Here is a 24,105-nt window from a genome sequence, read left to right as displayed (position 1 = left end):
ACATGAGCAGAAATATCCTCCCAGTGCCACCACCCTGCACTTTGAGTTTTACGCTGAACCAGGCCCTGAAGTCAAAGTAGAGAGGAAGGTAAAAGTTAAGACATTTATTTATTCAATGAAAACTTAAAATGTCTTCCAAATATGGTGTTCATGACTCAACGTTTTTGTCATGTTTCTGAACTCTTATTTTCTCAGCAGACAAGTAGTAACACACTACACTATATTCACATCGAGCAGCTTGACAAGGTAACGTCAGATTAAAATTGTATCATTAAAATTGGAGTAACAGTGTCTTAGGTTCTTGACCTTACATATTGTGTTCTGTGTCTCTCAGATTTCAGAGAGCCCATCTGAGATCATGGAGTCACTGACAGTCATGTACAACATCCCTAAAGACAAGCAGACCCTACTGTTCACACATATTCGACTGGCCCATGGGTTTTCAAATCACAAGAAGAGGTTGCAGGCTGTGCAAGCCCGACTGCATGCTATCTCTATACTGGGTGAGCAAATAACTTCTCCATAAGAAAGTAACAGGGTCACTTTGCTACTAGTTTCAATTGCTGACTTTTGCTGTTTCTTTGCAGTGTATTCAAATGCACTCCAAGAGTCAGCCAACAGTATTCTGTATAATGGCCTGATAGAGGAGCTGGTGGATGTCTTACAGATTACAGACAAACAGCTTGTGGTAAGAAATTAGTTTGCTATTTCTGCCTAATCACTTTGTAAATGCACTCAAATGTATATGCCACACAAGCAGTAGCATCATGTGTTAAATGGCAGTAATATGTTTTGCGGTTTTGTCAAACTGAGATAACTTTCAGATAGTTATGTATGCCTGCTCCAGTGTCAGTACAGCAATACTGTCAAGTCCCTTTTCATTCTGTTTTCTGAAATATTATATTGGATTTTGTTCTTCAGGATATTAAGGCAGCATCTTTGCGCACTTTAACTTCGATTGTCCATCTGGAGAGGACGCCCAAGCTTTCCAACATCATAGATTGCACTGGCACTGCCTCCTACCATGGCTTCTTGCCTGTGTTGGTGCGCAACTGTATACAAGCAATGATCGGTGAGAATGTGGTCCAAATGTTTTGTTTTAGTGAATGATGCACAAAAAATAGGACAAATTAAATGGAAGTTTTTATAACTTTAGATTTCTACCTTGTAGATCCTTTGATGGAACCCTATCCACACCAATTTGCCACTGCGCTCTTCTCATTCCTGTACCACTTGGCTAGCTACGATGCTGGAGGGGAAGCCCTCGTCTCCTGTGGCATGATGGAAGCTCTCCTGAAGGTATATCCAGATCCAATAATATTATATATAACAGAACCAATACGTCCTCCACAATCATAGTTTTATTTTCAAGAAGATTAATTAATTAATGGTCTTTTACTTTGTAGGTGATCAAGTTCTTGGGTGATGAGCAGGATCAGATCACTTTTGTGACACGCGCAGTGAGGGTTGTGGACCTCATCACCAACCTTGACATGGCTGCCTTTCAGTCCCACAGCGGCCTTTCCATTTTCATCTGCAGGCTAGAGGTTCGTTGTGCACTTTGCTTTTCTCTATTCCTGACACAGCTGCTTCCAGCTACAGTGCCATTGAAGCCTCTGTGCTCACTCGTTCCTCTCTCAATCACTTGCTATTTTTAGCATGAGGTGGACCTATCAAGGAAAGAGTGCCCTTTTGTCATCAAGCCAAAGATCCAAAGGCCTAGTGCAACTGTGGAGTCTGAGGACATGGACACAGACATGGAAAGTAAGTTGAGAACATGGAATATCCTCACCTTCATGAATTCGTATGCAAAGCATTTTATTATGAATACTTGTACACATACCTATTCATGCAGTTAACAATAAGCTGATATTGTGGCAGTAGTGCCATGCAGAAAATCATGCAAATGAAAGTCAGGAGCTTTAGTTCCTGTTCAGTGCCAAAATGAGGAAAATTGTGATGTATTATTTTTTCCATGGCATGACTTTTGGTGGCAGGGAAGTTGGTTCAAGTATTTCTGAAACTGCTGATTTTGTGAGACTTTCATGCACAACAGTCTTTGATGTTTACTCAGATTGGTGAGAAATAAGAAAATAAAAAAGTGAGAGGCATTTCTACAGATGGAAACACCTTGTTAGTGAGGGCTGTCGGAGGAGAATGGCCAGATTGGTTTGAGCAGACAGAAGGATTACACTCAAATAATGACTCTTTAAAATTGTATTGAACAGAAAAGCATCTCAGAATACATATTACAGCCAACCTTGAGGTAGATGGACTACAATAGCAGAAAAACATGTTGGGTCCCACTCCTGGTAGGCAAGAAAAGAAATCTCAAGGATTCAGGAGCCAAGATTGGACAGTTGTAGACTGGGAAAATGTAGCCTGGTCTGAATGTCAAAGGAATGCTTGAAACATCTTTTTCAATCCATGCCATGAAGAACTGAGGCTATTTTGAAAAGAAAAGTGGGCCTTACCCAGTGGTAGGGTAGTGTAAGTCAAGTTCATAATCTCTTCTAGTTCAGGGACATGCACTAAGTTTTGCGAAGTTATAAAGGCTCCCCTGGCTGTTGTGTTGACTTGCCAACGTTCTGTATTCTCACAGTGTCAGAAGTTGCCATGGAAAGCAGCCCTGGACCATCGACATCTTCTGGTTCCAGACCAGAGGCAGACCACCGAGCACAGAGTAGCACTGCTAACACGCCTCGTGCAGGTACACACACAGCACACACGCATTGAAGAAACTCTCAACAAAACTACTTATCCCTGCTGTACTTTATCAGCACTATCACACTCTGTCTCTCTAGGTATGCAGTGTATCCCCCAGAGGGCAGCTCTGTTAAAGTCAATGCTAAACTTCCTGAAGAAAGCCATCCAGGACCCAGCCTTCTCTGATGGCATCCGCCACGGTGAGTCATTGGCATCTTCTCACTTGTTGTATAGACAAATTTGAGGCTGAGTGTCCTAGTACTTTCTTGTTTATATATATTGAACATATTGATGAAGTATGTTGTGAAAATTTGTACATTTCATTGTGCAAATGTTGGTTGATAATATGGGTATTGTCTGCTTTTTTCCTGAAGTCATGGATGGGTCCTTGCCTACCTCACTCAAGCACATTATCAGTAATGCAGAATATTATGGCCCATCACTGTTCCTCCTTGGTGAGTACACAGTAACACTTCAGAAAAGTCTCTCTGGTGACTGAGCTGAGTGCTCACTTGGTTTCAACGATGCAAAGTATGTGTCACATTTAACTGTGGATCTGTGAATCTGATGGCATTTGACTGTTTGCTTTATTGAAATGATTACATACTTTTATCAGTGTGTTGGATTCTGACCTTGTTTTGTCTCTGTTTTGGGATTTTAGCGACAGAGGTGGTGACGGTGTTTGTGTTCCAGGAGCCATCCCTCCTCTCCTCCCTGCAGGATAATGGTCTCACAGATGTCATGCTGCATGCCCTTCTCATCAAAGATGTGAGTTTGCTATGTTTTCCCCATCACTGATACTTAATTTCAGTTCGATAATATCACTCTTACTTTCTGTTGTCTTAACTCATTTACTGGATTTGATGTTTTAAATAGTTTTGAGACGTTCAGCTGTCTGTCATTAGAGTCCGCACAATACCTTAGCATTGACGGAAGTTTCAATTCATTTAAGATATGGATTGAAAGTGTAAATTCGTTACCCTGTCTCCACTGGTCACAATTTGGACTTGTGCGTGTACTATATAACTTGATGACACAGTTTTTACCAAAACATTGCGTCATTTCCAGACCAATCTAAACACATGCTAAATTACAAAGACCAACGCTACTTTTATGGTCAAATGGCTAATCTAGGTCAGGTTCTGGCATCTTGTGTAAACAAGACACTATGGTATGGCAGGTCATAGAATTTTTTGTAAATGAATCCATGCAGGCTCACACTATGTTAACATACCACAGGTTGTTAATGTGTCTTTTTATCAGAAAAAAAAAATGTAATCGTTTATACCCCTTTGTTTAGGTTCCTGCTACTCGTGAGGTGTTGGGTTCTCTCCCTAATGTGTTCAGTGCACTCTGTCTGAATGCAAGAGGCCTGCACTCTTTCGTTCAGTGCCAGCCCTTCGAACGCCTCTTCAAAGTGCTTTTGTCCCCTGACTACCTGCCTGCTATGCGACGCCGCCGTAGCTCTGACCCTTTGGGTGAGTTGGTTTGTTTATGTTGTGTTCTGATAATCTGATGTAGAACATTCTTGAGTGGATGATATGTTTTTTTTGCTTTGGCTTCAGGTGACACTGCATCCAACTTGGGCAGTGCTGTGGATGAGCTCATGAGGCACCAGCCCACTTTGAAGACAGATGCTACTACTGCCATTATTAAGGTAGTGTAACATTTTATTTGAAAGCATTGTCTCCAGTGTCTTCTAATTTGTTGGGATTATCAACTTTTCATTGCTGTTACAGTTACTGGAGGAGATCTGCAACCTAGGTCGAGCTCCTGAATACATCTGCCAGAAACCGTCTATCCAGAAAGCAGATGGTACTGTTGCGGTGCCACCTGCACGCTCCAGCCACGCTGCTGAAGAAGCTTCAAGTGAGGATGAAGAGGAAGAGGAGGCCCTCCACACATTCACCCAGCAGCAGGGGGAACCAGAGAGCAACAGACAGTCAGTGCCACTTGAATTGTATGACGCTGAGTTCATAACACAATAGAACAGAACAACAACTCTTTACCGACTTTATTTTTTCCAAATAATTTCTCTAACTATTGAATATTTTAGTTGGGAGCTGACATTTTTGATGTTGTTTGGATTTTTGCAGGGTGGTAGGAACTGAGGAAAGAATACCCATTCCTTTAATGGATTACATCCTGAATGTGGTATGTGTTTGTTTGACAACATCAGTACTGTTTTGGTTATGATGTGAAATATTCCAAGGTATAAAGCAACATTCACTTTTTATTTTGGTAATGTCATTAATTTGTTATGCACTTTTTTTCCCCAGATGAAGTTTGTAGAATCCATACTAAGCAACAACACCACAGATGACCACTGTCAGGAGTTTGTCAACCAGAAGGGTCTGCTGCCTCTGGTCTCTATTCTGGGCCTTCCAAACTTACCTATAGACTTTCCCACCTCAGCAGCCTGCCAAGCTGTGGCTGGTGTTTGCAAGTCCATATTGGTGAGCACAAAAGAAACAACACTGTTGGGATTTTTTTTTGTTTATTACATTTTTTTCTTTGCACTGCCATATATTAACATGAATATGGTGTTGAACTGCCACATTCAGCCAAAAAAGCACTGTTTGATCTGCTGTTCCTGGGAACTTAAAAAGAGCTGGTTTGTTTCTCTTTCATTCTTCCCCATAGACTCTCTCACATGAGCCTAAGGTACTCCAGGAGGGCCTGTGCCAACTGGACAGCATTCTGACGTCCCTGGAGCCACTTCATCGACCAATAGAGGTGCCTGGTGGGTCTGTGCTTCTCAGAGAACTGGCTAACGCGGGCCACGTCACCGACGCCACGTTGTCAGCCCGTGCTACACCACTGCTACATGCTCTCACTGCAGCGCATGCCTACATCCTCATGTTTGTCCATACTTGCAGAGTAGGACAGGTAAATATGAATGCATTTTCTTAAAAACAAAGTTTAACACCTTTTACTCTATTTCACTATGCCTAAATCACTTTATTTCACAAAGTTGATTTCTGTACATTGTAATATGTGATTTCTAGAAACAAATGGCTACATCAGTGACATCTAAATTTTGTGATTTCATTCAGATTTTTGGTGTCAAAATTTAATATAGGATCTATTCTCTATTTTAAATTATACGATAAAGTGAAAGAAGAGCACTCTATTTTGGCTTTTCTCTACTATACTGTATGCCAAACCACTGGCTGCTGCTGTTTGTCAACTGACATGAGAAATTATTCAAATTTATGTACAGATGAAGTCTTTGAAAAGAAACCGGTTAGCAAGACAATTATTTTTTTATGCCTCACCTGCATTTATTTTAGTTTTGCTAAGTGCTTTGGTGTCTTTTGGTCAGCCCAATTTACTTGCTGGTGCCGGATGTAGATCCTAAACACCGCTAGCCTTAGTCTAAATATATGCAAGGCATTCAGTATTCACAAAATGATAATCATTTTGAAAAATTTATTAAGTCACAAAATTGAAACCACACCCCAGCGTTTGCCTTGTTCTTTTAAGATGAACTCCGTACTTTGTCCTAGCCAGGTCTCTGGCAAACAAGGCTGCTTAAATAAAGGTTATATACAATTTTAAAAAACTATTTACACAACACGCAAGGTAGGTGTGTGCTGCACACTACGTGGGTGCTGTTGCAGTTTCACTCAGCCATTTGTATTCGTCAGTGTAACATGAGCTAATTGTGGATTATTTCACATCCCTATAAAAATAATGTATTATTAATTCTTATATAAATCCTTGTTTCTTTTTCCCCACCAACTATTGTCCGAGTGAATCCTTATGCAGCCAATTGTTTTGTGCTATACTTTTGTACTTGAACATTTCCTGTGGAACTTTTAATCTCTAGTAGGGCAATAGGCTAACTTTTTTTTTTTTTTTTTTTTAAATTGTGGCTTCCCAGTTTGTTTTTCTTTGTAATACTTTAAAAATCATCTGTGCAAATGTCTGATGAGAAAGGGAAGGCATTATTCAGTATTTTTATAACTTATTATACAAACAATGCATTTGGTTATCACCTAATGTAAACTTACCTTTTATTAGTTTACAAGAAAACTTGCTCCCAAGGGAAGATGATTACAAGACTTGTATGCATGTTTTTCACATTGTAAAGGGAGTTCTTCAAATTGAGATTGATTTCCCATCTCTAAACGTTTCTGTTCTCTTTCTGTACAGAGTGAGATCAGAGCTATCTCAGTCAACCAGTGGGGCTCCCAGCTGGGCTTGAGTGTTCTCAACAAGCTCAGTCAGCTCTACTGCTCTCTGGTATGGGAGAGCACTGTGCTTCTGTCGCTATGCACCCCAAACAGGTAAGGCATCACTTATCCCCTCTATTTTACCATTGCAGTTGTCTGTTATCCCTCCTAACACCTCTCGTTTGTGTCCTGCAGCCTGCCTCCAGGATGCGAGTTTGGCCAAGCTGACATGCAGAAACTGGTGCCCAAAGAAGAGAAGCCATCTGGCAGCACTGCAGCAACCGCAGCCTCTGGTTCCAGAAGAGCTGGTAATATAATCATTTAACTTTGTTCAACTGAAAACACCATGTACCTGGAACACTTTTCAATAAGTTCAATTTTGTCTACCTTCCTCCAGCAGAATCTGAGGCTGTTTCTGTAGATTCATCTGCTAGTGGTTTGTTGGAAGGCATGGGTCTAGATGGGGATGCCTTGGCTCCCATGGAGACAGACGAACCTTCTACAACAGACTCTAAGACCAAGTCCAAACTTACCCCAGCTATGGCTACCCGCATCAAACAAATTAAACCCCTACTCTCTGGTGAGATGATTTCCATGGCACAATCATTTTTTTTATCTGTCAGTGTTTTAACAAAGTGTTTGAAACAAAGTGTCAAATCTTGAGTTTATTGTCTCACTAACTGCCTCGTGTCTTTGCAGCGTCATCTCGATTAGGTAGGGCTCTTGCTGAGCTCTTTGGCCTGTTGGTTAAGCTGTGTGTGGGCTCTCCAGTGCGCCAACGGCGCTCCCACCACGCCACAAGCACAGGCACTACCCCGACACCTGCTGCCCGGGCCACTGCTTCTGCCCTCACTAAGCTCCTCACAAAGGGTCTAAGTTGGCAGCCCCCACCCTACACACCCACCCCTCGCTTTAGGTAAAAGCAGATCACCACTACCACTACCATTTTTCATATTTACAAGACATACAGTGTGACATTGATTTTTTTTTTTTTTTTTTTTTTTTTTCCAAAATTTTATTTTCTGGCAGGCTGACTTTCTTCATCTGCTCAGTGGGCTTCACATCTCCCATGCTGTTTGATGAGAGGAAGTATCCGTACCACCTAATGCTGCAAAAGTTCTTTTGCTCTGGGGGACATGATGCCTTGTTTGAGTAAGTCCTATGGTATTATGTGACATATTAAGAGTACTGATAGTATTTTGTCTTCCCTGTTGCTTGATATTATTTTAGGCCAAGTATGATCAAAAATATATTACTGTTTTTAATATACCAACGAATATTGGAAAATGTGACTTATAGGCAACAAACAACTAATTAGGTACCTGCCACAGAAAATACCCAGCAATGACTGAAAAGGCAGACATGAGGTACTGCTAACTAATGTTACCACAAGAGCTATGTTTTGAGCTTGGGTGCTTGTTCTAGCAGCTTTGGGTGCAGATTTTTGGTTTCTGTATACTCAGTTGGATAGTAATGCTATCTTTTGAAATGATGGAAAAGGCTTGTGTTGGCACAGGTTGTCTGGATTTCTGACATACGTATATATAAATTTAAATTTATATAAAATCTGAACCATTTCAAAATCACCAGTGTTGTCTGACCTAACTTCACCACGATTCCCTTGTTACTGTCTCTGTATTGCTGTTGCCTATTAGGCAGATAAAAGCTGACCAGCATGCAGAAGACATAGATCTACTGTAAATTATTTGTCGGTTTATCATCGGTATTGAGAGATTCTTTTCATAGTAATTGTCAACATCACTTTCACCGTCGCACAGCTGAAAATAGTATTCTAATTTTAATGTTTGACGAGAGACTCAGTGGTTGTGTTTGTTGCTTTTTTTTTTTGTGCAGGACATTTAACTGGGCACTGTCAATGGGTGGGAAGGTGCCTGTGTCTGAGGGTCTGGAGCATACTGACCTACCAGATGGGACAGGGGAGTTTCTGGATGCTTGGTTAATGCTGGTGGAGAAGATGGTTAATCCAAGCACCGTGCTGGACTCACCCCACTCCCTGCCAGCGAAAATGCCTGGAGTCACGCCCACCATGCCCCAGTTCAGTGCTCTTAGGTTCCTCATAGTCACTCAGAAGGTTGGTATGCAGTAGTATATAAAATTTTTGAGCAATTTCCTTATTTTGTGTTCAGCTACATTTACAATCAGTAGTTTATTATTTGTTGAAATTCGCTAAAATACAGTGGATGTATGTTTACAGAACAGTAGAAGCTTTTTTTCATCGCTGACAATTATGTTTGTGTCACAGTACATTAAGAAATTAAAAAACACAAAGTAAACACCCAAGTTACTCCACGTAATGACTTGATGTAAGATTGAGGAACTTTTACTCCTGTCTGCATTTGACTGTTAGTGTGTCAGAATCCACTGTGTTATGCACCGCTACCTCCTGCGCAACTTAAAGGCAAAAAGTACATCATTACCCCTGTTTACTCACAATAGACTTCAGTCTAAATAGTTTTAGAAATTTCGTTGTCATTGCCTCATGTACAACTTGGTTGGTTTAGAAAATCATTAAGTAATTGAAGCAAAAATGTTTTATTTTTACTCCAAGCATGGATTTTTAGAATTTTGTCTACATAACGCCGGTTTATAACATGTTGCGTCATTGCGCTTCACATAGTAAGATAAAGACCTTACCAATTTTAAACAGAGAAACCCAACAACTCTATTATTTTAAGTTTTCACAACTTTGTTCCACAGTTAGCAGAGCCTGGCAAGCAGCAACTTTATTTGTCCTTGGAATGTAGGAAGGTGTACTCCTTTTTAGAATATGTGTCTTCTGAGTGGTCTTCAAATGTTCCTCAACTCTCTCATTAAACAGCAAAAGGCTCCATCTAGTGGTAAAACTATGTATTCTAATAATTTACAATACATTTTCTGACAGTTATACCATTTATCTGTCATTTTCAGTGTAATGGATCATTACATTTAATTAAATTATTAACTGCAATGAATAAGTTGTTTCGCTCATATGTATAAAAATCAAATGAGTCTCTTGCAGCCTTCAGGTAGAAGCTGTTAGTTTGTGTTTTCATCATCTGAAATAAGTAATACATTGTGTGCGGCATTTAACTTGGGGAAACTAGTGGGAGGACAGCTGTTAGGATAATGACTAAAGATGGATGCTGAAGCATTGATTTTTCTGTGGGTGCATTTCTGTAATTTAATACTATGTGGAGATGAAAATCAAAGTTAGGAAACAAACTTTCATGAACTCCATGACCAACATGAAGTGATTCACGCTGTTACATGTCTTCTTGTGTCAGTCTTTGTAATAAAGTCTCTCCTTCATCAAGGCTGCATTCAGCTGCATCCGCAGTCTGTGGAACAGGAAGCCGCTGAAAGTGTATGGCGGCAGGATGGCTGAGTCCATGCTGGCCATCCTCTGCCACATACTGAGAGGGGAACCAGTTATTCAGGAACGTCTGGCTAAGGAGAGAGAGGGAACTGTGCGGCCAGATGACGAGGGGGCCCCCACTGGCTCTTTGGCACCTAGTGGGGCCCCAGGAGCCTCTACAACAGGTGGCGAGGCACCAGCAACGAGTGGAACAACTTCCGCAGGGCCAGCAGGAGGATCCACTGATGATTCTACCAACTCGACACCTCGCCGTGAGCCACAGGTTAACCAGGCTCAACTCACACAGGTTTGTGTGAAAGCTGTATGACACTCTGCTGTCTTTTTAAGGATCATTTTATGCAAGTCGTTTCTTTATTTGGAGGTTAATAGTTTATTCTTCTTGCTAACTGTGGTAAACCACAGATACCAGAGATAAATCTCTGCTGTCGGTATTTTCAGCTTGTTGTGTCGGTACTGTAGGCAGTTTTGATAGAACAGGTTAACAGCATAATTGCTACGTATCCAAGTGGCCATGTAAGCAAGAAGTTACAACAAAGGTGCTGTATTTACCAATCTTGTCCCCCAATATTCTGCATGCACTGAATCCTGGGCCACCATTTATTTTACAACAGGGAAGATACAGAGGGAGAGGGAGACATGCAGAGGAATGCCAGCAGCACCTCCAACAGGTATCAGAGTTGTCAAAAAGAGGGAAGAAAATAAGAGACGAGGTGAAGAGAGGTAGGGAGTAAAGGATGGATCTAGAATGGAGAGGGAGGACTGGTTAAACATGGACAGTGAGAGAGACACTTGGATAAGATTGTTGGATTATTCATACCTTTAGAGGCAGAATGTTTTAAGTGTTGTGAAGGAAAAAGGTTTGACTGGGTGTTCTAGAAAGATTACAGAGGCTGTGTTAGAGTCCCCTAAATTATGATTTGGGGGAAAAAGGAAGACAAGTGAAAAAATACGTTTGTTCTTCATAATAATAACAAATGTGTTTGACTTTCCCTCACCTTCAGTCATTTTTCTGTAGTTATCAATTAAACCTCATAGTCCTAGTTCCCTCCGATTCTATCCACTTTCCCTTGCTCATCACCTCATCTCTATGTACTCTTCTCTTTTCTGTGGTATTTTAGCTCATGGATATGGGCTTCTCAAGAGAACATGCCATGGAGGCCCTACTGAACACCAGCACCATGGAGCAGGCTACAGAGTACCTGCTTACACACCCTCCTCCACTCCTTGGTGGAGCAGTAAGAGTAAGACTTCATTTACTTCATTGTCAAGCACACAAATATTCCAGTTCTTTATAGTTTTCATGGGTCAAACTCAGCCAGCTGACGCTGTTGTTTTTATTCCATCTAGGACCTGACTATGTCTGAAGAGGACCAGATGATGAGGGCAATTGCCATGTCACTTGGGCAAGAGGTCAGCATGGAGCAGCGTTCTGACTCTCCTGAGGTGTGTCATTTTTACTGGCCGAATTACACGGAAAAGTTTTCATGGCCTAAACAGTTCTTGCTGAGTAAAACATAATGAATACATAAGTTGCAGTTAGATAAAGCAGCTGTTGAGAATATTTCTGTGTCTGCTTCAGGAAGCTGCACGTCGGCGTGAGGAGGAGGACAGAAGAGCGAGAGAGCGGGCAGAAGAGGAGGAGGCACGTTGCTTAGAACGCTTCATGGAGGCTGAGCCACTGGACCCCCAGGAACTACATGCCTTCACTGACTCCATGCTGCCTGGCTGCTTCCATCTTTTGGATGAGCTGCCTGACACAGTGTACCGACTCTGCGACCTGCTGATGACTGCCATCAAGAGAAGTGGCCCAGAGTACAGGGACCTTATTCTTGGCCAAGTTGTCCACCAGGTCAGTGGATTAAAATACTTCGGATTTAGTGATTTAGGGGGAGGATGTCCAAGTACATTCCTGTGTTAAATTTTATAGTTTTTGTTGTGTGGCTAATATCTGCAATTAAACTCTTGCTCTACTGCTTTGGCAGAACACACAAAATACGAGTAGTCAAATGCAGATTGCCAGTCAGTTCAGTACAATTTGTTGTAATGTTTGTAATTGATTGTTGCATATTTCAAAGTAAATGCTTTTCAGTATGTTCATAACATACCAAAATTCAGCTCTGCAAGCAAATTTAATTTTTTGTGTTTTATCACTTATTAGAAATGACAGGGGAAACATCTTAAAGCCGTAGGCTTTAAATGGTCCTGACAAAAGAAGCTTGTACGTCTGTATGAGCCTGATTGTGTGCATGTTGTGTGTAGGTGTGGGAGGCAGCGGATGTGCTGATCAAGGCAGCTGAGCCCTTGACTACTAGTGACACAAAGACGGTGTCTGAGTGGACCAGACAGATGGCCACACTGCCCCAGGCCTCCAAGCTGGCAACACGAATTCTGCTGCTCACGTTGCTCTTTGAGGTAACAGAAATGAAGGTTCTGTCATAGAGAGACATTTTTTGTCAGTGATTATTTGTGCAGCTCATACATTCATTGGTGATTTTCTGTTTTGACAGGAACTGAAGTTGTTAGGTGCCAGAGTGGTGGAGAACAGTGGGATTCTTGATTTGCTGATTAAGCTTCTTGAGGTTGTGCAGCCTTGTCTGCAAGCAGCTAAAGAACATAAAGACATCCAGACACCAAAGTGAGTTTTACACAGCCCTGTGTACCCCTTTTCATTTGCAAATCCTTGATATGTTTGCAGTATGAATTTCTAAAAATCAAAAATGTGCTTTTTCCTACAGATGGATCACACCAGTACTGTTGATCATTGACTTCTATGAGAAGATGGCAGTCTCCTCAAAGCGCAGGGAACAAATGAACAAGGTAAAAACAAAGCCACAGTTTAGAATAATATATTGCTTAAATGGATACACCGCCCAGAAGTATAGGCAGGTACGATGGACGAATGAGTGGAAAAATTAAGAGTAAGAAGAGGGCCAATACAAAACCTACATGTGATCTTACTATTGTCTCATTGTCTACTTGATCAGTACTCTTTGCTGTTTTGTTCAAGACTTGTCTTGAATGAGCTGTATCAATAAAATAAGGTATACCTTTTGAGTACTGAGTATACAGGAAATTGACAAAACACCCACGATTGCTTACAATACTGCATCCATGAACACAGTGTTGTTTATTTTTGTTGTATTTGCATCAAGGGTTCTTGCATTACCTCTTTTCAATCTATTTTATGCTATTAGTGTTGTGCAGCTGCACCTTTTTTGTAAAATGACTGAGTTCTCTCTTTGTTTATGCTTAGTATCTGCAGCCCAATGGTAATAACTGGCGATGGTTTGATGACCGCTCAGGCCGTTGGTGCAGTTACAGTGCATCCAACAACAGTACCATTGACTCTGCATGGAGGGCTGGGGAGAGCAGTGTCCGCTTCACAGCTGGACGCCGGAGATACACTGTCCAGTTTAACACCATGGTCCAGGTATACACTCTCATTTTTGTCTGCTGTCTGTGAACACTTTATATGGTTGGGTCTCTTTGTTTAACTAAAACCACTTATTGGACAGGTAAATGAAGAGACTGGGAACAGGAGGCCCGTGATGTTGACTGTCCAGAGAGTGCCTCGCATTCCCAAGCCTTCCAAGGCTGGTAGTGTTACGGACTCTGAGAGAGAGGAGGGAGACAGGGGCAAAGTGGAGGAAACCCAGACTGACCTAGACTCAGGTACAGCTGTGGAGATGACTGCTCCTAAGGAGGATTCCAATCAGCTGAAGGAGACCACCTCTGGCCCCTCATCTTCCCTGGAGCCTGACTACTCTCAGGGATCTGATATTGTTGTCCAAGGCCTGACTGAAGACATGACTACTGTTCTTATTCGAGCCTGTGTCAGTATGATTAGTGTTCCTGTGGATCCAGACACCCTTCATGCCACACTGCGTCTCTGTTTACGCCTTACACGCAATCACCACTATGCAATGATGTTTGCTGAGCTGAAGAGCACACGGATGATTCTGGGGCTGACACAGAGCTCTGGCTTCAATGGCTTCACCCCACTTGTGACTCTGTTGTTTAGACACATCATAGAAGATCCCGCGACTCTGCGGCACACCATGGAGAAGGTAAGTCTTTTGTCATACTCTTTGGATGCAGATCATAGTATATGCAGATATTGACAGCTTATTTCAACACTGGCGTATTTTCTCCAAGCTATGTTATTTTCTAAGTTATACTATAGAGGTTTGTTGATATCATAATCCAATTCTTCACTAATCTGTTGCCATAGGTGGTACGGTCAGCAGTGACCAGTGGAGCAGGTAGTACCACCTCGGGAGTGGTGTCAGGCAGCCTCGGTTCCAGAGAAATCAATTACATTCTTCGTGTCCTGGGCCCTGCTGCTTGCCGTAACCCTGAATGCTTTGCTGAGACTGCCAGCAATTGTGTCCGCATCGCTCTGCCTGCACCTCGTGGAGCTGGCACAAGTGAGTGTACAAACTTGAGAAATAATGTTCAATTAGAAGTTTATTTGAAAATGAGTAACAGCCTCACGATTACATCTGAAGTTACGAGTATTGTAAAAGTGACACTATTTACATATCCAAATATTAAAATATTTTAGCCCCAATAAGCTTATGTACATTCTTTTTTCTACAGCTTCCGATGACGAGTTTGAGAACCTTCGAATTAAGGGGCCCAATGCTGTGCAGCTGGTGAAAACCACTCCTCTGAAACTGTCTCCCTTACCCTCTATCCCTGACACCATCAAGGAAGTCATCTATGACATGCTCAATGCTTTGGCTGCCTACCATGCTCCTGAAGAGCGTAAGACATTTTATCATCCTGATCCTGATTACTATCCACTCAAAGTGTTTATATATCATTTTAATGAAGATATTAATGTGAACATTTCAGCTTATGAGTGTTTTATGTATGTATCACAGCTGAGCGTCCAGAAGAGCGTGCTGCAGCTGTGCCTGGTGGTCAAGACCTTTGCCAGATCTTGCAGGATGTTGGTGATGATGTTTACCAGCAGTACCGGCTCACCCGACAGGGGAGCGACTTTGACTCCCAGTCTGCATTCCATATCAATGTGAGACTCAGTGACAAGCAATCCTGTTTAGCTTGTGTATTGAAACATTACATTTGTCATTTCCTTAGTTAATAATAGAACCACATCTCTTCCTCTCAGACTCAAGTGTTTGCTGCTGATGGAGGTGTGGCTGAGTCTTCCCAGTCTGGAACACCACAAGGAGACGGTAAGACAAAAAAGGAAAATTTTGGGTACCCGTATAGCTCAACGCGTTGAGCGGGTGACCCATGTACAGGGGCTGGTCCCCGACGCAGCTGGCCTGGGTTCGATTCCCGCTCGCGGCCCTTTGCTGCATGTCTTCCCCCCGACTCTTCTCCCTTGTTTCCTGTCTCTCTCTCACTGCGCCTATCTAATAAAGCCCACAAAAAGGCCAAAAAAATAACTTTTAAAAAAAAAAAAAAAAAAGGAAAATTTTCCTTAACACCGGGGTAGAAAGCCATGCTAGTTAACACTACATAGCATATCATATGTCATCACATTGATTAATGAGCTGTCAGTCTAATAACATTGCTTTTGTTGTTGGTACTATTATTAAGCACTGCATGGCATGGCTGATGTCTGTCAACAGTTTCCATAGTCTCTAATCTGGTTTTTTTTTGTTTTTTGTTTTTTTTTTAAATCTTTCAGCTATGTTAGTCTGCCAGTATTTTAATAATAATATAATTTTGCAATGAGGTTTTCTTATTTTCAATATATATTAAACCAGTAAAGGTTGATAATGTGCTTCACACCAAGTGTATAATTATTTTTATACTAATAACTTCATCTTCATGTGAGCTAATATTATATGTATGTAGTTCATATCATATTCATACTGTTATGTTGACTTCTTCAGCCTCCACACCTGAAGAGATGCGGGAGGAGAAGAAAGAACAAGAGGGAGAGAAGGGTACCAGCTCAGACGAGAGTAAAGCAGCTAAGGTAAAGGCAAGCAAGCCTCTAATGCCGACCTCTACCATCCTGAGACTGCTGGCTGAACTGGTGCGCTCCTATGTGGGCATCGCCACACTAATTGCCTCCTACTGCTACACCGCTGGACAGTCTGAGCTTATTAAGGAGGTGGGTAGTTCAACAAAATGGTCAGCTTTTCACACCTCTATCTTGTCATGCCTTTAATAACCTCATTTTTTTCTCTTAACCTATTTTGCTATTTTGACACATCTGCATTCCAACAGGATTGCAGTGTTCTAGCCTTTGTGCTGGACCATTTGCTGCCTCACACTCAGAATTCAGAGGATAAGGACACCCCAGCATTGGCACGTCTCTTCCTAGCTAGTCTGGCAGCTGCTGGTACTGGCACTGATGCCCAAGTGGCACTGGTGAATGAGGTGAAGGCAGCCCTTAGTCGAGCATTAGCAATGACAGAAGGTGCCGAAAAACATGCTAGGTAAGGAGGATAAAAATGCACAACGCAACCTGACATTGACACAATAACCCTTAATTTATTGAATAATAATTTAGTTGGATTTGTACAAACTTTCTCACTTTTGTCATGGCACATCTGTTTTACAGGCTTCAGGCTGTGATGTGCATCATCAGCACCATCATGGAATCCTGTCCTTCCACCTCCAGTTTCTATAGCACAGCAGCAGCCAAGACACAACATAATGGCATGAACAACATCATAAGGCTCTTCCTTAAGAAAGGACTGGTTAACGACTTGGCTCGCGTCCCTCATAGCTTGGATTTGTCCAGGTATATTAATAAATTAATTCAATTTAATTTACAAATTAAAATTAACTAATGATTCACCTGGAAGAAATCACTTGTGGATTTCAAAAACAAACAAGCAAGTTCAACATCGGTGTTAAATTACTCCTATCTTTTTTTCTTTACATCATTTGCTTTAGTCCCAACATGGCCAACACAGTGAATGCTGCCCTGAAGCCACTGGAGACTCTGTCACGCATTGTAAACCAGCCCAGCAGTCTGTTTGGGGGCAAAGGAGGCTCCAGTAAGAACAAGGCAGAACATGACACTGTGGGCACTGCCAGGGACAGCAACAGCAACACTCAGGACCAAGGTATCCACATGAGACAGAGGAGGTACCTCAATACTCTCCCTGTGATTCCAAATAGATCTGTTGCTTATATGTGACACCCATTTCAGGAGAGTCTGGTGAGGCAGAGCCAGTGGATGGCAGCCACCGTGTGCAGGGAACAGACAGTGACCTGATGGATGGAGAGACAGAGGGAGACACAGTGGTCATTGCTGGTCAGCCAGAGGTTCTCAGTACACAAGCTATGCAGGTGAATAACTTTGTATTGCACACAACACTCAGTTTTCTCCTCATTGCCATATCATAGAAGTGGGTGTAACTAAATGTAGCAAATTAAGCTCCCAAGTAAAAGCCATTTCTTCACTTTGTCACTTGATGGCTAACATTGCATTTAATTTCCTGTTCTTGCAGGTCGAGAATGAGTTGGTGGATCTGATTGATGAGCTGTTGGAAAGAGATGCTGGCACTGTCAACAGCACAATTATAGGTAAGCCACTAGATTGATTCCAAAGGTGACAACGAAGTTACATGGAGAAGAAAAAGTGTAGTGCAATTATATATCCTACCACTAAGCCTTAGTGGGGAAGTTGTGGCAAAAAATTGCAATAATTATTTTAAAGTAATGTTACAATTCCAGAACACTCCTTGTATTGCAAAGGGGCAAGCAAACCTCAGAGCTCGTGTATAATGTGTGTATTTTCAATCAGTGGGACGCAGCGGTGAAGATGAATCGCAAGAGGATGTGTTGATGGATGAGGCCCCCTCTAATATCAGCCAGGCATCAACTCTTCAGGCCAACCGTGAAGGTAAGACATTAGCACATCAGAATGCTGTTTGTTTTATTATCATGAGTAGAACTTGATGTTGTTGTGATTGGTCTCACTTGCGACTTCTCCAGTAAGATGTTCTTGTAAGGATGTGTGTGTTTCTCTTTTCCATCAGACTCCATGAACATCCTGGAGCCAGAGGATGAGGAACATACACAGGAGGAAGATTCTAGTGGCAGCAATGATGATGAAGATAGCCAGGATGAAGAGGAGGAGGAAGAGGAGGAGGAGGAGGAGGATCAGGTATGGATTGATGCAGTGAAGTTCATTAAAGGAATTTTGATGGTTGCTTACACTTACAACTCGGCTACTACTGTTCTTAAGGATGATGAGGAAGGAGATGAGGATGATGATGATGAAGGTTCAGAGATGGAGTTGGATGAAGACTTCCCTGACATCAATGCTGCACCACACATCCGCTTTGAGAGGTTTGACAGGGATGATGACCTCATCATAGAGTTTGACAACATGTTCTCCAACAACGGTGAGCAAGATCATTTAGTACTAACATTTACTAAGGTCAAATTTACCCATTGTTGATTGATTGCCAGTTGATACCTCACCATCTCAACTTACCCAGTTGAAAATAATGAGTTTGAAATCAAGTACATTTTAATTCTGTACATAGTTTAAGGCTTCCTTTTCCATTAAACGTGCTCTTTGCACAACTGGATGATCACTCTGATTTCCGAATAGTGGTTTTAATGTCACATGACAACAGACCTTTTCCACGTTAGATTTCATAACTTGTAGCAGGTGAAGCAAAGATAAAGCAGTTTTTTTTAGAGGGCTGCCTTATTTCCATAATTTGCCATGCCAGTCATTCAGCATACTGTACATAATAACAATTAAACCTGTTTTACTTCTGTAACATATCAGAATAACTTGTGTAAAAAAAAGTTAACAAAGATACTACTCTCCTGCTATGCCTCTGCTTGCTTCAGTCACTGAAACTCAGGGCCTCCCAAATTAGTAGAGTTACAAATAAAACAGGTGATACAGAGACTAAAATTTTATTAGATTGATTTTTTTTTTTAAAGCATTGCATGGGGTTGTGCCATAGTTGTCCCCCTAATGTCTGCCTACTGTTTTCTGTTATTTTTCCATCAGCTGACATCCCTCCTTCCCCAGGAAACATCCCTAGCTCCCACCCACTGATGGTGCGCCACGCTGACCACGGTTCCCTCACCCTAGGTGTGGCGGGCACCAGCAGCCGTCTGGCACAGGGCATGGGTCGCAGCCAGAGGACACTCCGTCAGCTCACTGCCAACAGTGGACACACCATCCATGTTCACTACCCAGGCAACCGCCAGCCCAACCCTCCACTCATCTTGCAAAGGTGGAAAAAACATTTCTTCTTTGTTCAACAACACGTCTGTGTAGAAGTATATGTTACAGCAGTTTTCTTTGCATTTTGTGGTAATTAGAATGTGTGTTCCTTCTCTTCTCAATTCTTAGACTGTTGGGCCCCAGTGCAGCAGCAGACATTCTACAGCTGTCCAGCTCACTGCCTCTGCAGTCTCGTGGTCGTGCCCGCCTCTTGGTTGGAAATGAGGATGTGCACATAATTGCTCGTTCTGATGATGAGTTGTTGGATGACTTCTTCCATGAGCAGAGCAGTACTGGTGGTCAAGCAGGTAAGCATTACTATTGGCTGCTGTGACTGTTGCATGGTTTGTAATTGTATACATTTCTAACATGCCTGTTCTTTTGGTCTCTCTAGGCACCCTCTCTAGTATTCCTACTGCCCTAACAAGGTGGACAGATGAGTGTAAGGTGCTGGATGCTGAGAGTATGCACGACTGTGTAGCAGGTAGATGGATATTAAATCATGGAGTTGTTTCAGTGGCAATAAATTTCATGACAAAAATGATTTATTTTTTTTTTATGACTGCATACCTCCTATGTTTGATAACGTGCCTGTATATTGGTAATGGCTATTGGTACTTTGGATAAGATGGCCAAGTAGTTGGAAGTTTCCAGTGTTCGTTTTAACCAGATCTCGACACTCCTTAAATACGTCAGTAGTTTGACCACGTGTTTTATTGACCATGATTTTTCTGACCATGTTTGGAGTAGAATCCTTAATGAAGATTGTATTTACAGAAACATAACTATGTGTATTACTAAGGACATCAATGATTTTCTTTTGAGTTTTGTTTTGTCTATACCATAGAAAAATGTAGTAATTCACTGTCTCAGGACCTAATTTTTAGTGAAGTACTTCATGTCCAGTGTCTTTACGCAAATACTCTCAGAAAACCCAAAGTACACATAACACTTACAAATCATAGTACTTAGGTTTGTTGCGTTTTTGTACTACATCTTTCTCTGTTGGGCTGCTTCATTAGTGTCCAGGGTTGCAAAGGTAGCATGATGTGAAAACCGTAATGTGCTTGACAGTGTTTACAGAAGCAAAAAGGATGAGGATTCAGAAAGAGAACACACATAAGTGAATATTATAATTTAATGCTGCATTAAGCAGTGATTTCTTACAATTCATGATTAATGAATACTGTTACTACTGATTTTAATTAATCCACAATGTTTAATAATTTGACTTAAAGTAGCTTTAATTGACCTGGTAACTTGTTGCAACTTTGAATTACAGCCACAACTAAGGATGAATTCTGATGTCTGTGTCTGCTTTCAGTGGTGAAGGTGCCTATCCTGCAGCATCTGGAGAGTCTGCGAGATGAGGAACTGGAAGAGCGTAGGGAGAAGAGAAGGAGGCAGCTGGCTGAGGAGGAGGAGTCAAAGCAGAATGAGAGGAGGGCTTCTGGAGCAGAACAGGCCAGAGAACGGAGCCTGCAGGTCAGCACATAATGCATGTTTATTGACTGTACAGGAGGAGAAATTTTCAAATGTAAAAGCATTTTTTGGTTTTCACTTTATGCTAATGTGTATTGTTTTTTTTTTGTCCACAGGGTTCTGCATTGGGGACAGTTAATGGTGCAGAGAACACTGCAGGTACTGATATTCATATAGATTTTGTTTTTGTTTCTGTCTTAATGTTAAAATTCCTTGACCTGTCTGGATTGGACAACTCGGTGAAGGGCACCCAGAGGCAAGCAGCCAGCTTGCTGTGCGTGCTGTGGGATGAGGTAGTAGTTTGTATAGTTTTAGGATCACACCAGATCTGGGAGATAACTATACAGTCTACTGTCTTTCTTATGGCAACGCCATACCAGCTCATCATCTTCATTTGTTGCAAAGGAGCCAATCTCTTGCGAAATGCGCCGATAATTATCAAACTGAAAATACCTGATACACATTACTGTGATATGCACCTTATTCTAGATATTTTCATTACATCCCTGGTGTACAGTGTTACTTGATATGTATCTAATTGCACTTCTCTGCTGCTACTTGTGCTGTGGTGAGGTAGTAAGTTGTGTTGTTGTTGGGGATCAGGATTGTGCACCCCGTTCAGGAGATAACTATACAATTTACTGCCTTCCTCAGCAGAGGCCTTTGGCATCTAAGTAAAAAATGTTGTAGAGATAATCACATTATTGCCATTTACGTTCCATTTATGTGTGCTTGCAATAGTTCAAACATTAGCCATGCATATCTTAAAGTTCGGAAACACTTTTGATTGCAGTTGTGTTTTGGGACTTCTTTTGTTAATTTGTTAGACGCACAAGCACTGGTACTTGTTAGTAAGCATAGGAAAAAACTGCAAGTCAAATGAAACAATGCAATATTACTTTAAGCCATAATCAGTGTAGTTTTTTCTAATAAAGAATGTATTAACAACTCTATTCCTGTCTTCACATAAATTTTCTCTCTGGATGTTGCAGAGGGCGAGCAGGCTCAGGGTGGTACGATGTCATGTCTGGATCCACCCAGAGTCTCAGAGGGCTTCCTCACTGCTCCCCCTTCTGGAGAGGTCACTCCCACCACACCTGCCCCTCATGAACAGGCCCTGGTCTCCCTGGAGACTGCGATTAGTCAGCAGGTCCACCAGCCAATTGCTGACCTGCTACTGGCCGAATCGCATGCCAGCTCACTGGCTGCTCTGGCAGGGGCTGGCCTTCCACCCTTGTCGGCAGCCGACAGGCCAAGCAGTGAAGCAGAGGCATCTCAGATGGAAATGTCCCCAGCACCCACAATCGGTGAGAGAGTCGGAGGAGGAGGTGGTGGTGGAGGAGCGTTGGATGAAGGCAGGGAAGGTAGACTAACTTTGAAAACTTTATTTCTAGACTGACCAACAGTAAGGACACATTTGCAATATAAAATATGATCTTGACTGAGGTCCAAGCTAGAAGCTATCATATTGTGAACACTGTGAATGCAAATCATTCACCAAAGGAATTTTACACTGAATGACAAGATATCCTAAGTTAACTTCAACTATTTCTATTCCTTCAGCCTCCCTAAGTCCAGACATTGTGGAGAACTCGGAGCCTGCAGTAGTTGGTGTGTCACAACTGGAAGGGTCACCCATGGATACCAGCAGCCCTGCCTCTGCCACTCAGGAAGAAGCTGCTCCCAACCCTGCCCAGACCACCCAGCTGTCTCAGGAGCTGTCTGGCAGTGGGGAAAGTGGGCTGACTGACAGGCAGACAGATGTTGAGACTGGGTAAGGAGCTTGAAATATCATGGCTGACCAAATGTGTATTCAAAAGCAACATAATCTGCCCTATAAATGTCTTGGCCAGACAACCATAAGTGTTCATAAAAAAGAGTTACAGGTCATGTAAATGCCTACTCCCTTTTCATTGGTGCTTTAGTTTTCAGTATTTTTACATCAACTCAATTTATGATATTTGGTAAAACACCAACAAATTTCCACCTAGCAGTTCAAGTGCATTCTGTCCAGCTTCACACTTGATTAGGTACATACATAATCACATTATTTTGTCAAGTGAGAACAGAGCTTTTTTTATGTGTACAGCTCCACTTCTGTATCATCCCCTGGAGAAACGATGCCCAGGAGTGATAGTGCTGACAGTCAGTCGCAGGCCATCCAGGAAGAGCCCCTCCCATCCACCAGCAATGAGGAGGAGGACCCACTTGCAGGTAAAACAAATTGCCATGCTTCTGCAGTTTTTAACACATTTTTATAAATTTTACATTTCATAATGTGATGTTTTTGTCTTGGTAGGCATCAGTCTGCCAGAGGGTGTAGATCCCTCCTTCTTGGCAGCGCTTCCTGAGGACATCCGTCGAGAGGTGCTGCAAAATCAGCTTGGCATCAGACCACCCTCGCGTCCTCCTGCTGTTACAACCCTGCCTTCCACTACTGCACCAGTGCTGGGAGGGCCAGGGGTTACAGAAGTCAGCCCTGAGTTCTTAGCGGCTTTGCCACCTGCCATCCAGGAGGAGGTGAGAGACACTGACATACAAGAAGTTCACCGAAGACAAAATGTTTATCTTGAGAAATATGATTTCCAATAAAATCACCGAAGAAGAAGTAATTGGCTCTTTCTTGCTTAGGTTCTTGCACAGCAGCGAGCAGAGCAGCAGCGAAGAGAGCTAGCACAGCAGCCTCCACAGGGAGACACCCCCCTGGATCCAGTAACCTTCATCCAGACGCTGCCCTCAGAGCTCCGTCGTAGTGTCTTGGAGGACATGGAGGACAGCGTGTTGGCTGTCATGCCTCCAGATATTGCTGCTGAAGCAGCTGCGCTTCGTAGAGAACAAGAGGCACGTCAGAGGCAACTGATGCATGAGAGGCTCTTTGGTCATAGCTCATCTTCAGCCCTCTCAGCCATCTTGCGCTCACCAGCGTTCACCAGTCGGTTAGGGAGTAATCGTGGCGTCCAGTACACCCGACTGGCTGTGCAGAGAGGAGGCACATTTCAGATGGGGGGAGGAACAAACCATAGGTAAGGAGATAGTCGCTTAATACCAGTTTTGAGTCTTCACTTTTTTTCTTTTTGTGGAGTAAATTACAAGGAGAATAAGTATATCATCATTATGAATTACTTTAAAAAAATGTATGACTTTTATATTACAGAAAATCTGTGATCAAATCA

The 24,105-nt window shown here is 42.2% G+C and overlaps 1 protein-coding gene across 11 annotated transcripts in view; it reads left to right on the top strand.

The window, feature by feature from the left end:
• Positions 1–24,105, top strand: part of huwe1 (HECT, UBA and WWE domain containing E3 ubiquitin protein ligase 1) — a 43,246-nt gene that overhangs the window by 9,061 nt on the left and 10,080 nt on the right. For 4 of the 11 annotated variants that reach the window (XM_055013196.1, XM_055013201.1, XM_055013192.1 and 1 more), the window contains 56 exons: positions 11–88; positions 196–246; positions 335–503; positions 588–688; positions 922–1,072; positions 1,172–1,299; positions 1,407–1,547; positions 1,659–1,764; positions 2,603–2,710; positions 2,805–2,906; positions 3,081–3,161; positions 3,368–3,474; positions 4,007–4,184; positions 4,272–4,363; positions 4,446–4,666; positions 4,803–4,860; positions 4,986–5,162; positions 5,350–5,595; positions 6,865–6,998; positions 7,080–7,192; positions 7,282–7,464; positions 7,584–7,800; positions 7,914–8,036; positions 8,739–8,976; positions 10,199–10,546; positions 11,379–11,501; positions 11,608–11,703; positions 11,840–12,109; positions 12,520–12,672; positions 12,768–12,895; positions 12,996–13,077; positions 13,514–13,690; positions 13,776–14,327; positions 14,492–14,687; positions 14,860–15,027; positions 15,147–15,295; positions 15,374–15,461; positions 16,131–16,354; positions 16,471–16,682; positions 16,808–16,990; positions 17,146–17,318; positions 17,405–17,544; positions 17,706–17,781; positions 18,002–18,100; positions 18,237–18,364; positions 18,446–18,605; positions 19,232–19,460; positions 19,580–19,758; positions 19,845–19,934; positions 20,775–20,935; positions 21,049–21,091; positions 21,925–22,296; positions 22,496–22,706; positions 23,022–23,146; positions 23,232–23,452; positions 23,564–23,955. In XM_055013196.1, the coding sequence (XP_054869171.1) occupies positions 11–88; positions 196–246; positions 335–503; positions 588–688; positions 922–1,072; positions 1,172–1,299; positions 1,407–1,547; positions 1,659–1,764; positions 2,603–2,710; positions 2,805–2,906; positions 3,081–3,161; positions 3,368–3,474; positions 4,007–4,184; positions 4,272–4,363; positions 4,446–4,666; positions 4,803–4,860; positions 4,986–5,162; positions 5,350–5,595; positions 6,865–6,998; positions 7,080–7,192; positions 7,282–7,464; positions 7,584–7,800; positions 7,914–8,036; positions 8,739–8,976; positions 10,199–10,546; positions 11,379–11,501; positions 11,608–11,703; positions 11,840–12,109; positions 12,520–12,672; positions 12,768–12,895; positions 12,996–13,077; positions 13,514–13,690; positions 13,776–14,327; positions 14,492–14,687; positions 14,860–15,027; positions 15,147–15,295; positions 15,374–15,461; positions 16,131–16,354; positions 16,471–16,682; positions 16,808–16,990; positions 17,146–17,318; positions 17,405–17,544; positions 17,706–17,781; positions 18,002–18,100; positions 18,237–18,364; positions 18,446–18,605; positions 19,232–19,460; positions 19,580–19,758; positions 19,845–19,934; positions 20,775–20,935; positions 21,049–21,091; positions 21,925–22,296; positions 22,496–22,706; positions 23,022–23,146; positions 23,232–23,452; positions 23,564–23,955 (9,251 nt within the window). The remainder of the gene's footprint in view (positions 1–10; positions 89–195; positions 247–334; positions 504–587; positions 689–921; positions 1,073–1,171; positions 1,300–1,406; positions 1,548–1,658; positions 1,765–2,602; positions 2,711–2,804; positions 2,907–3,080; positions 3,162–3,367; positions 3,475–4,006; positions 4,185–4,271; positions 4,364–4,445; positions 4,667–4,802; positions 4,861–4,985; positions 5,163–5,349; positions 5,596–6,864; positions 6,999–7,079; positions 7,193–7,281; positions 7,465–7,583; positions 7,801–7,913; positions 8,037–8,738; positions 8,977–10,198; positions 10,547–11,378; positions 11,502–11,607; positions 11,704–11,839; positions 12,110–12,519; positions 12,673–12,767; positions 12,896–12,995; positions 13,078–13,513; positions 13,691–13,775; positions 14,328–14,491; positions 14,688–14,859; positions 15,028–15,146; positions 15,296–15,373; positions 15,462–16,130; positions 16,355–16,470; positions 16,683–16,807; positions 16,991–17,145; positions 17,319–17,404; positions 17,545–17,705; positions 17,782–18,001; positions 18,101–18,236; positions 18,365–18,445; positions 18,606–19,231; positions 19,461–19,579; positions 19,759–19,844; positions 19,935–20,774; positions 20,936–21,048; positions 21,092–21,924; positions 22,297–22,495; positions 22,707–23,021; positions 23,147–23,231; positions 23,453–23,563; positions 23,956–24,105) is intronic. The other 7 variants (XM_055013202.1, XM_055013198.1, XM_055013194.1 and 4 more) reach the window with 7 other exon arrangements.

Source organism: Amphiprion ocellaris, chromosome 8, assembly GCF_022539595.1.
Source record: "Amphiprion ocellaris isolate individual 3 ecotype Okinawa chromosome 8, ASM2253959v1, whole genome shotgun sequence".
NCBI lineage: Eukaryota > Metazoa > Chordata > Actinopteri > Pomacentridae > Amphiprion > Amphiprion ocellaris.
This window is presented reverse-complemented; position numbering and strand designations above follow the sequence as displayed.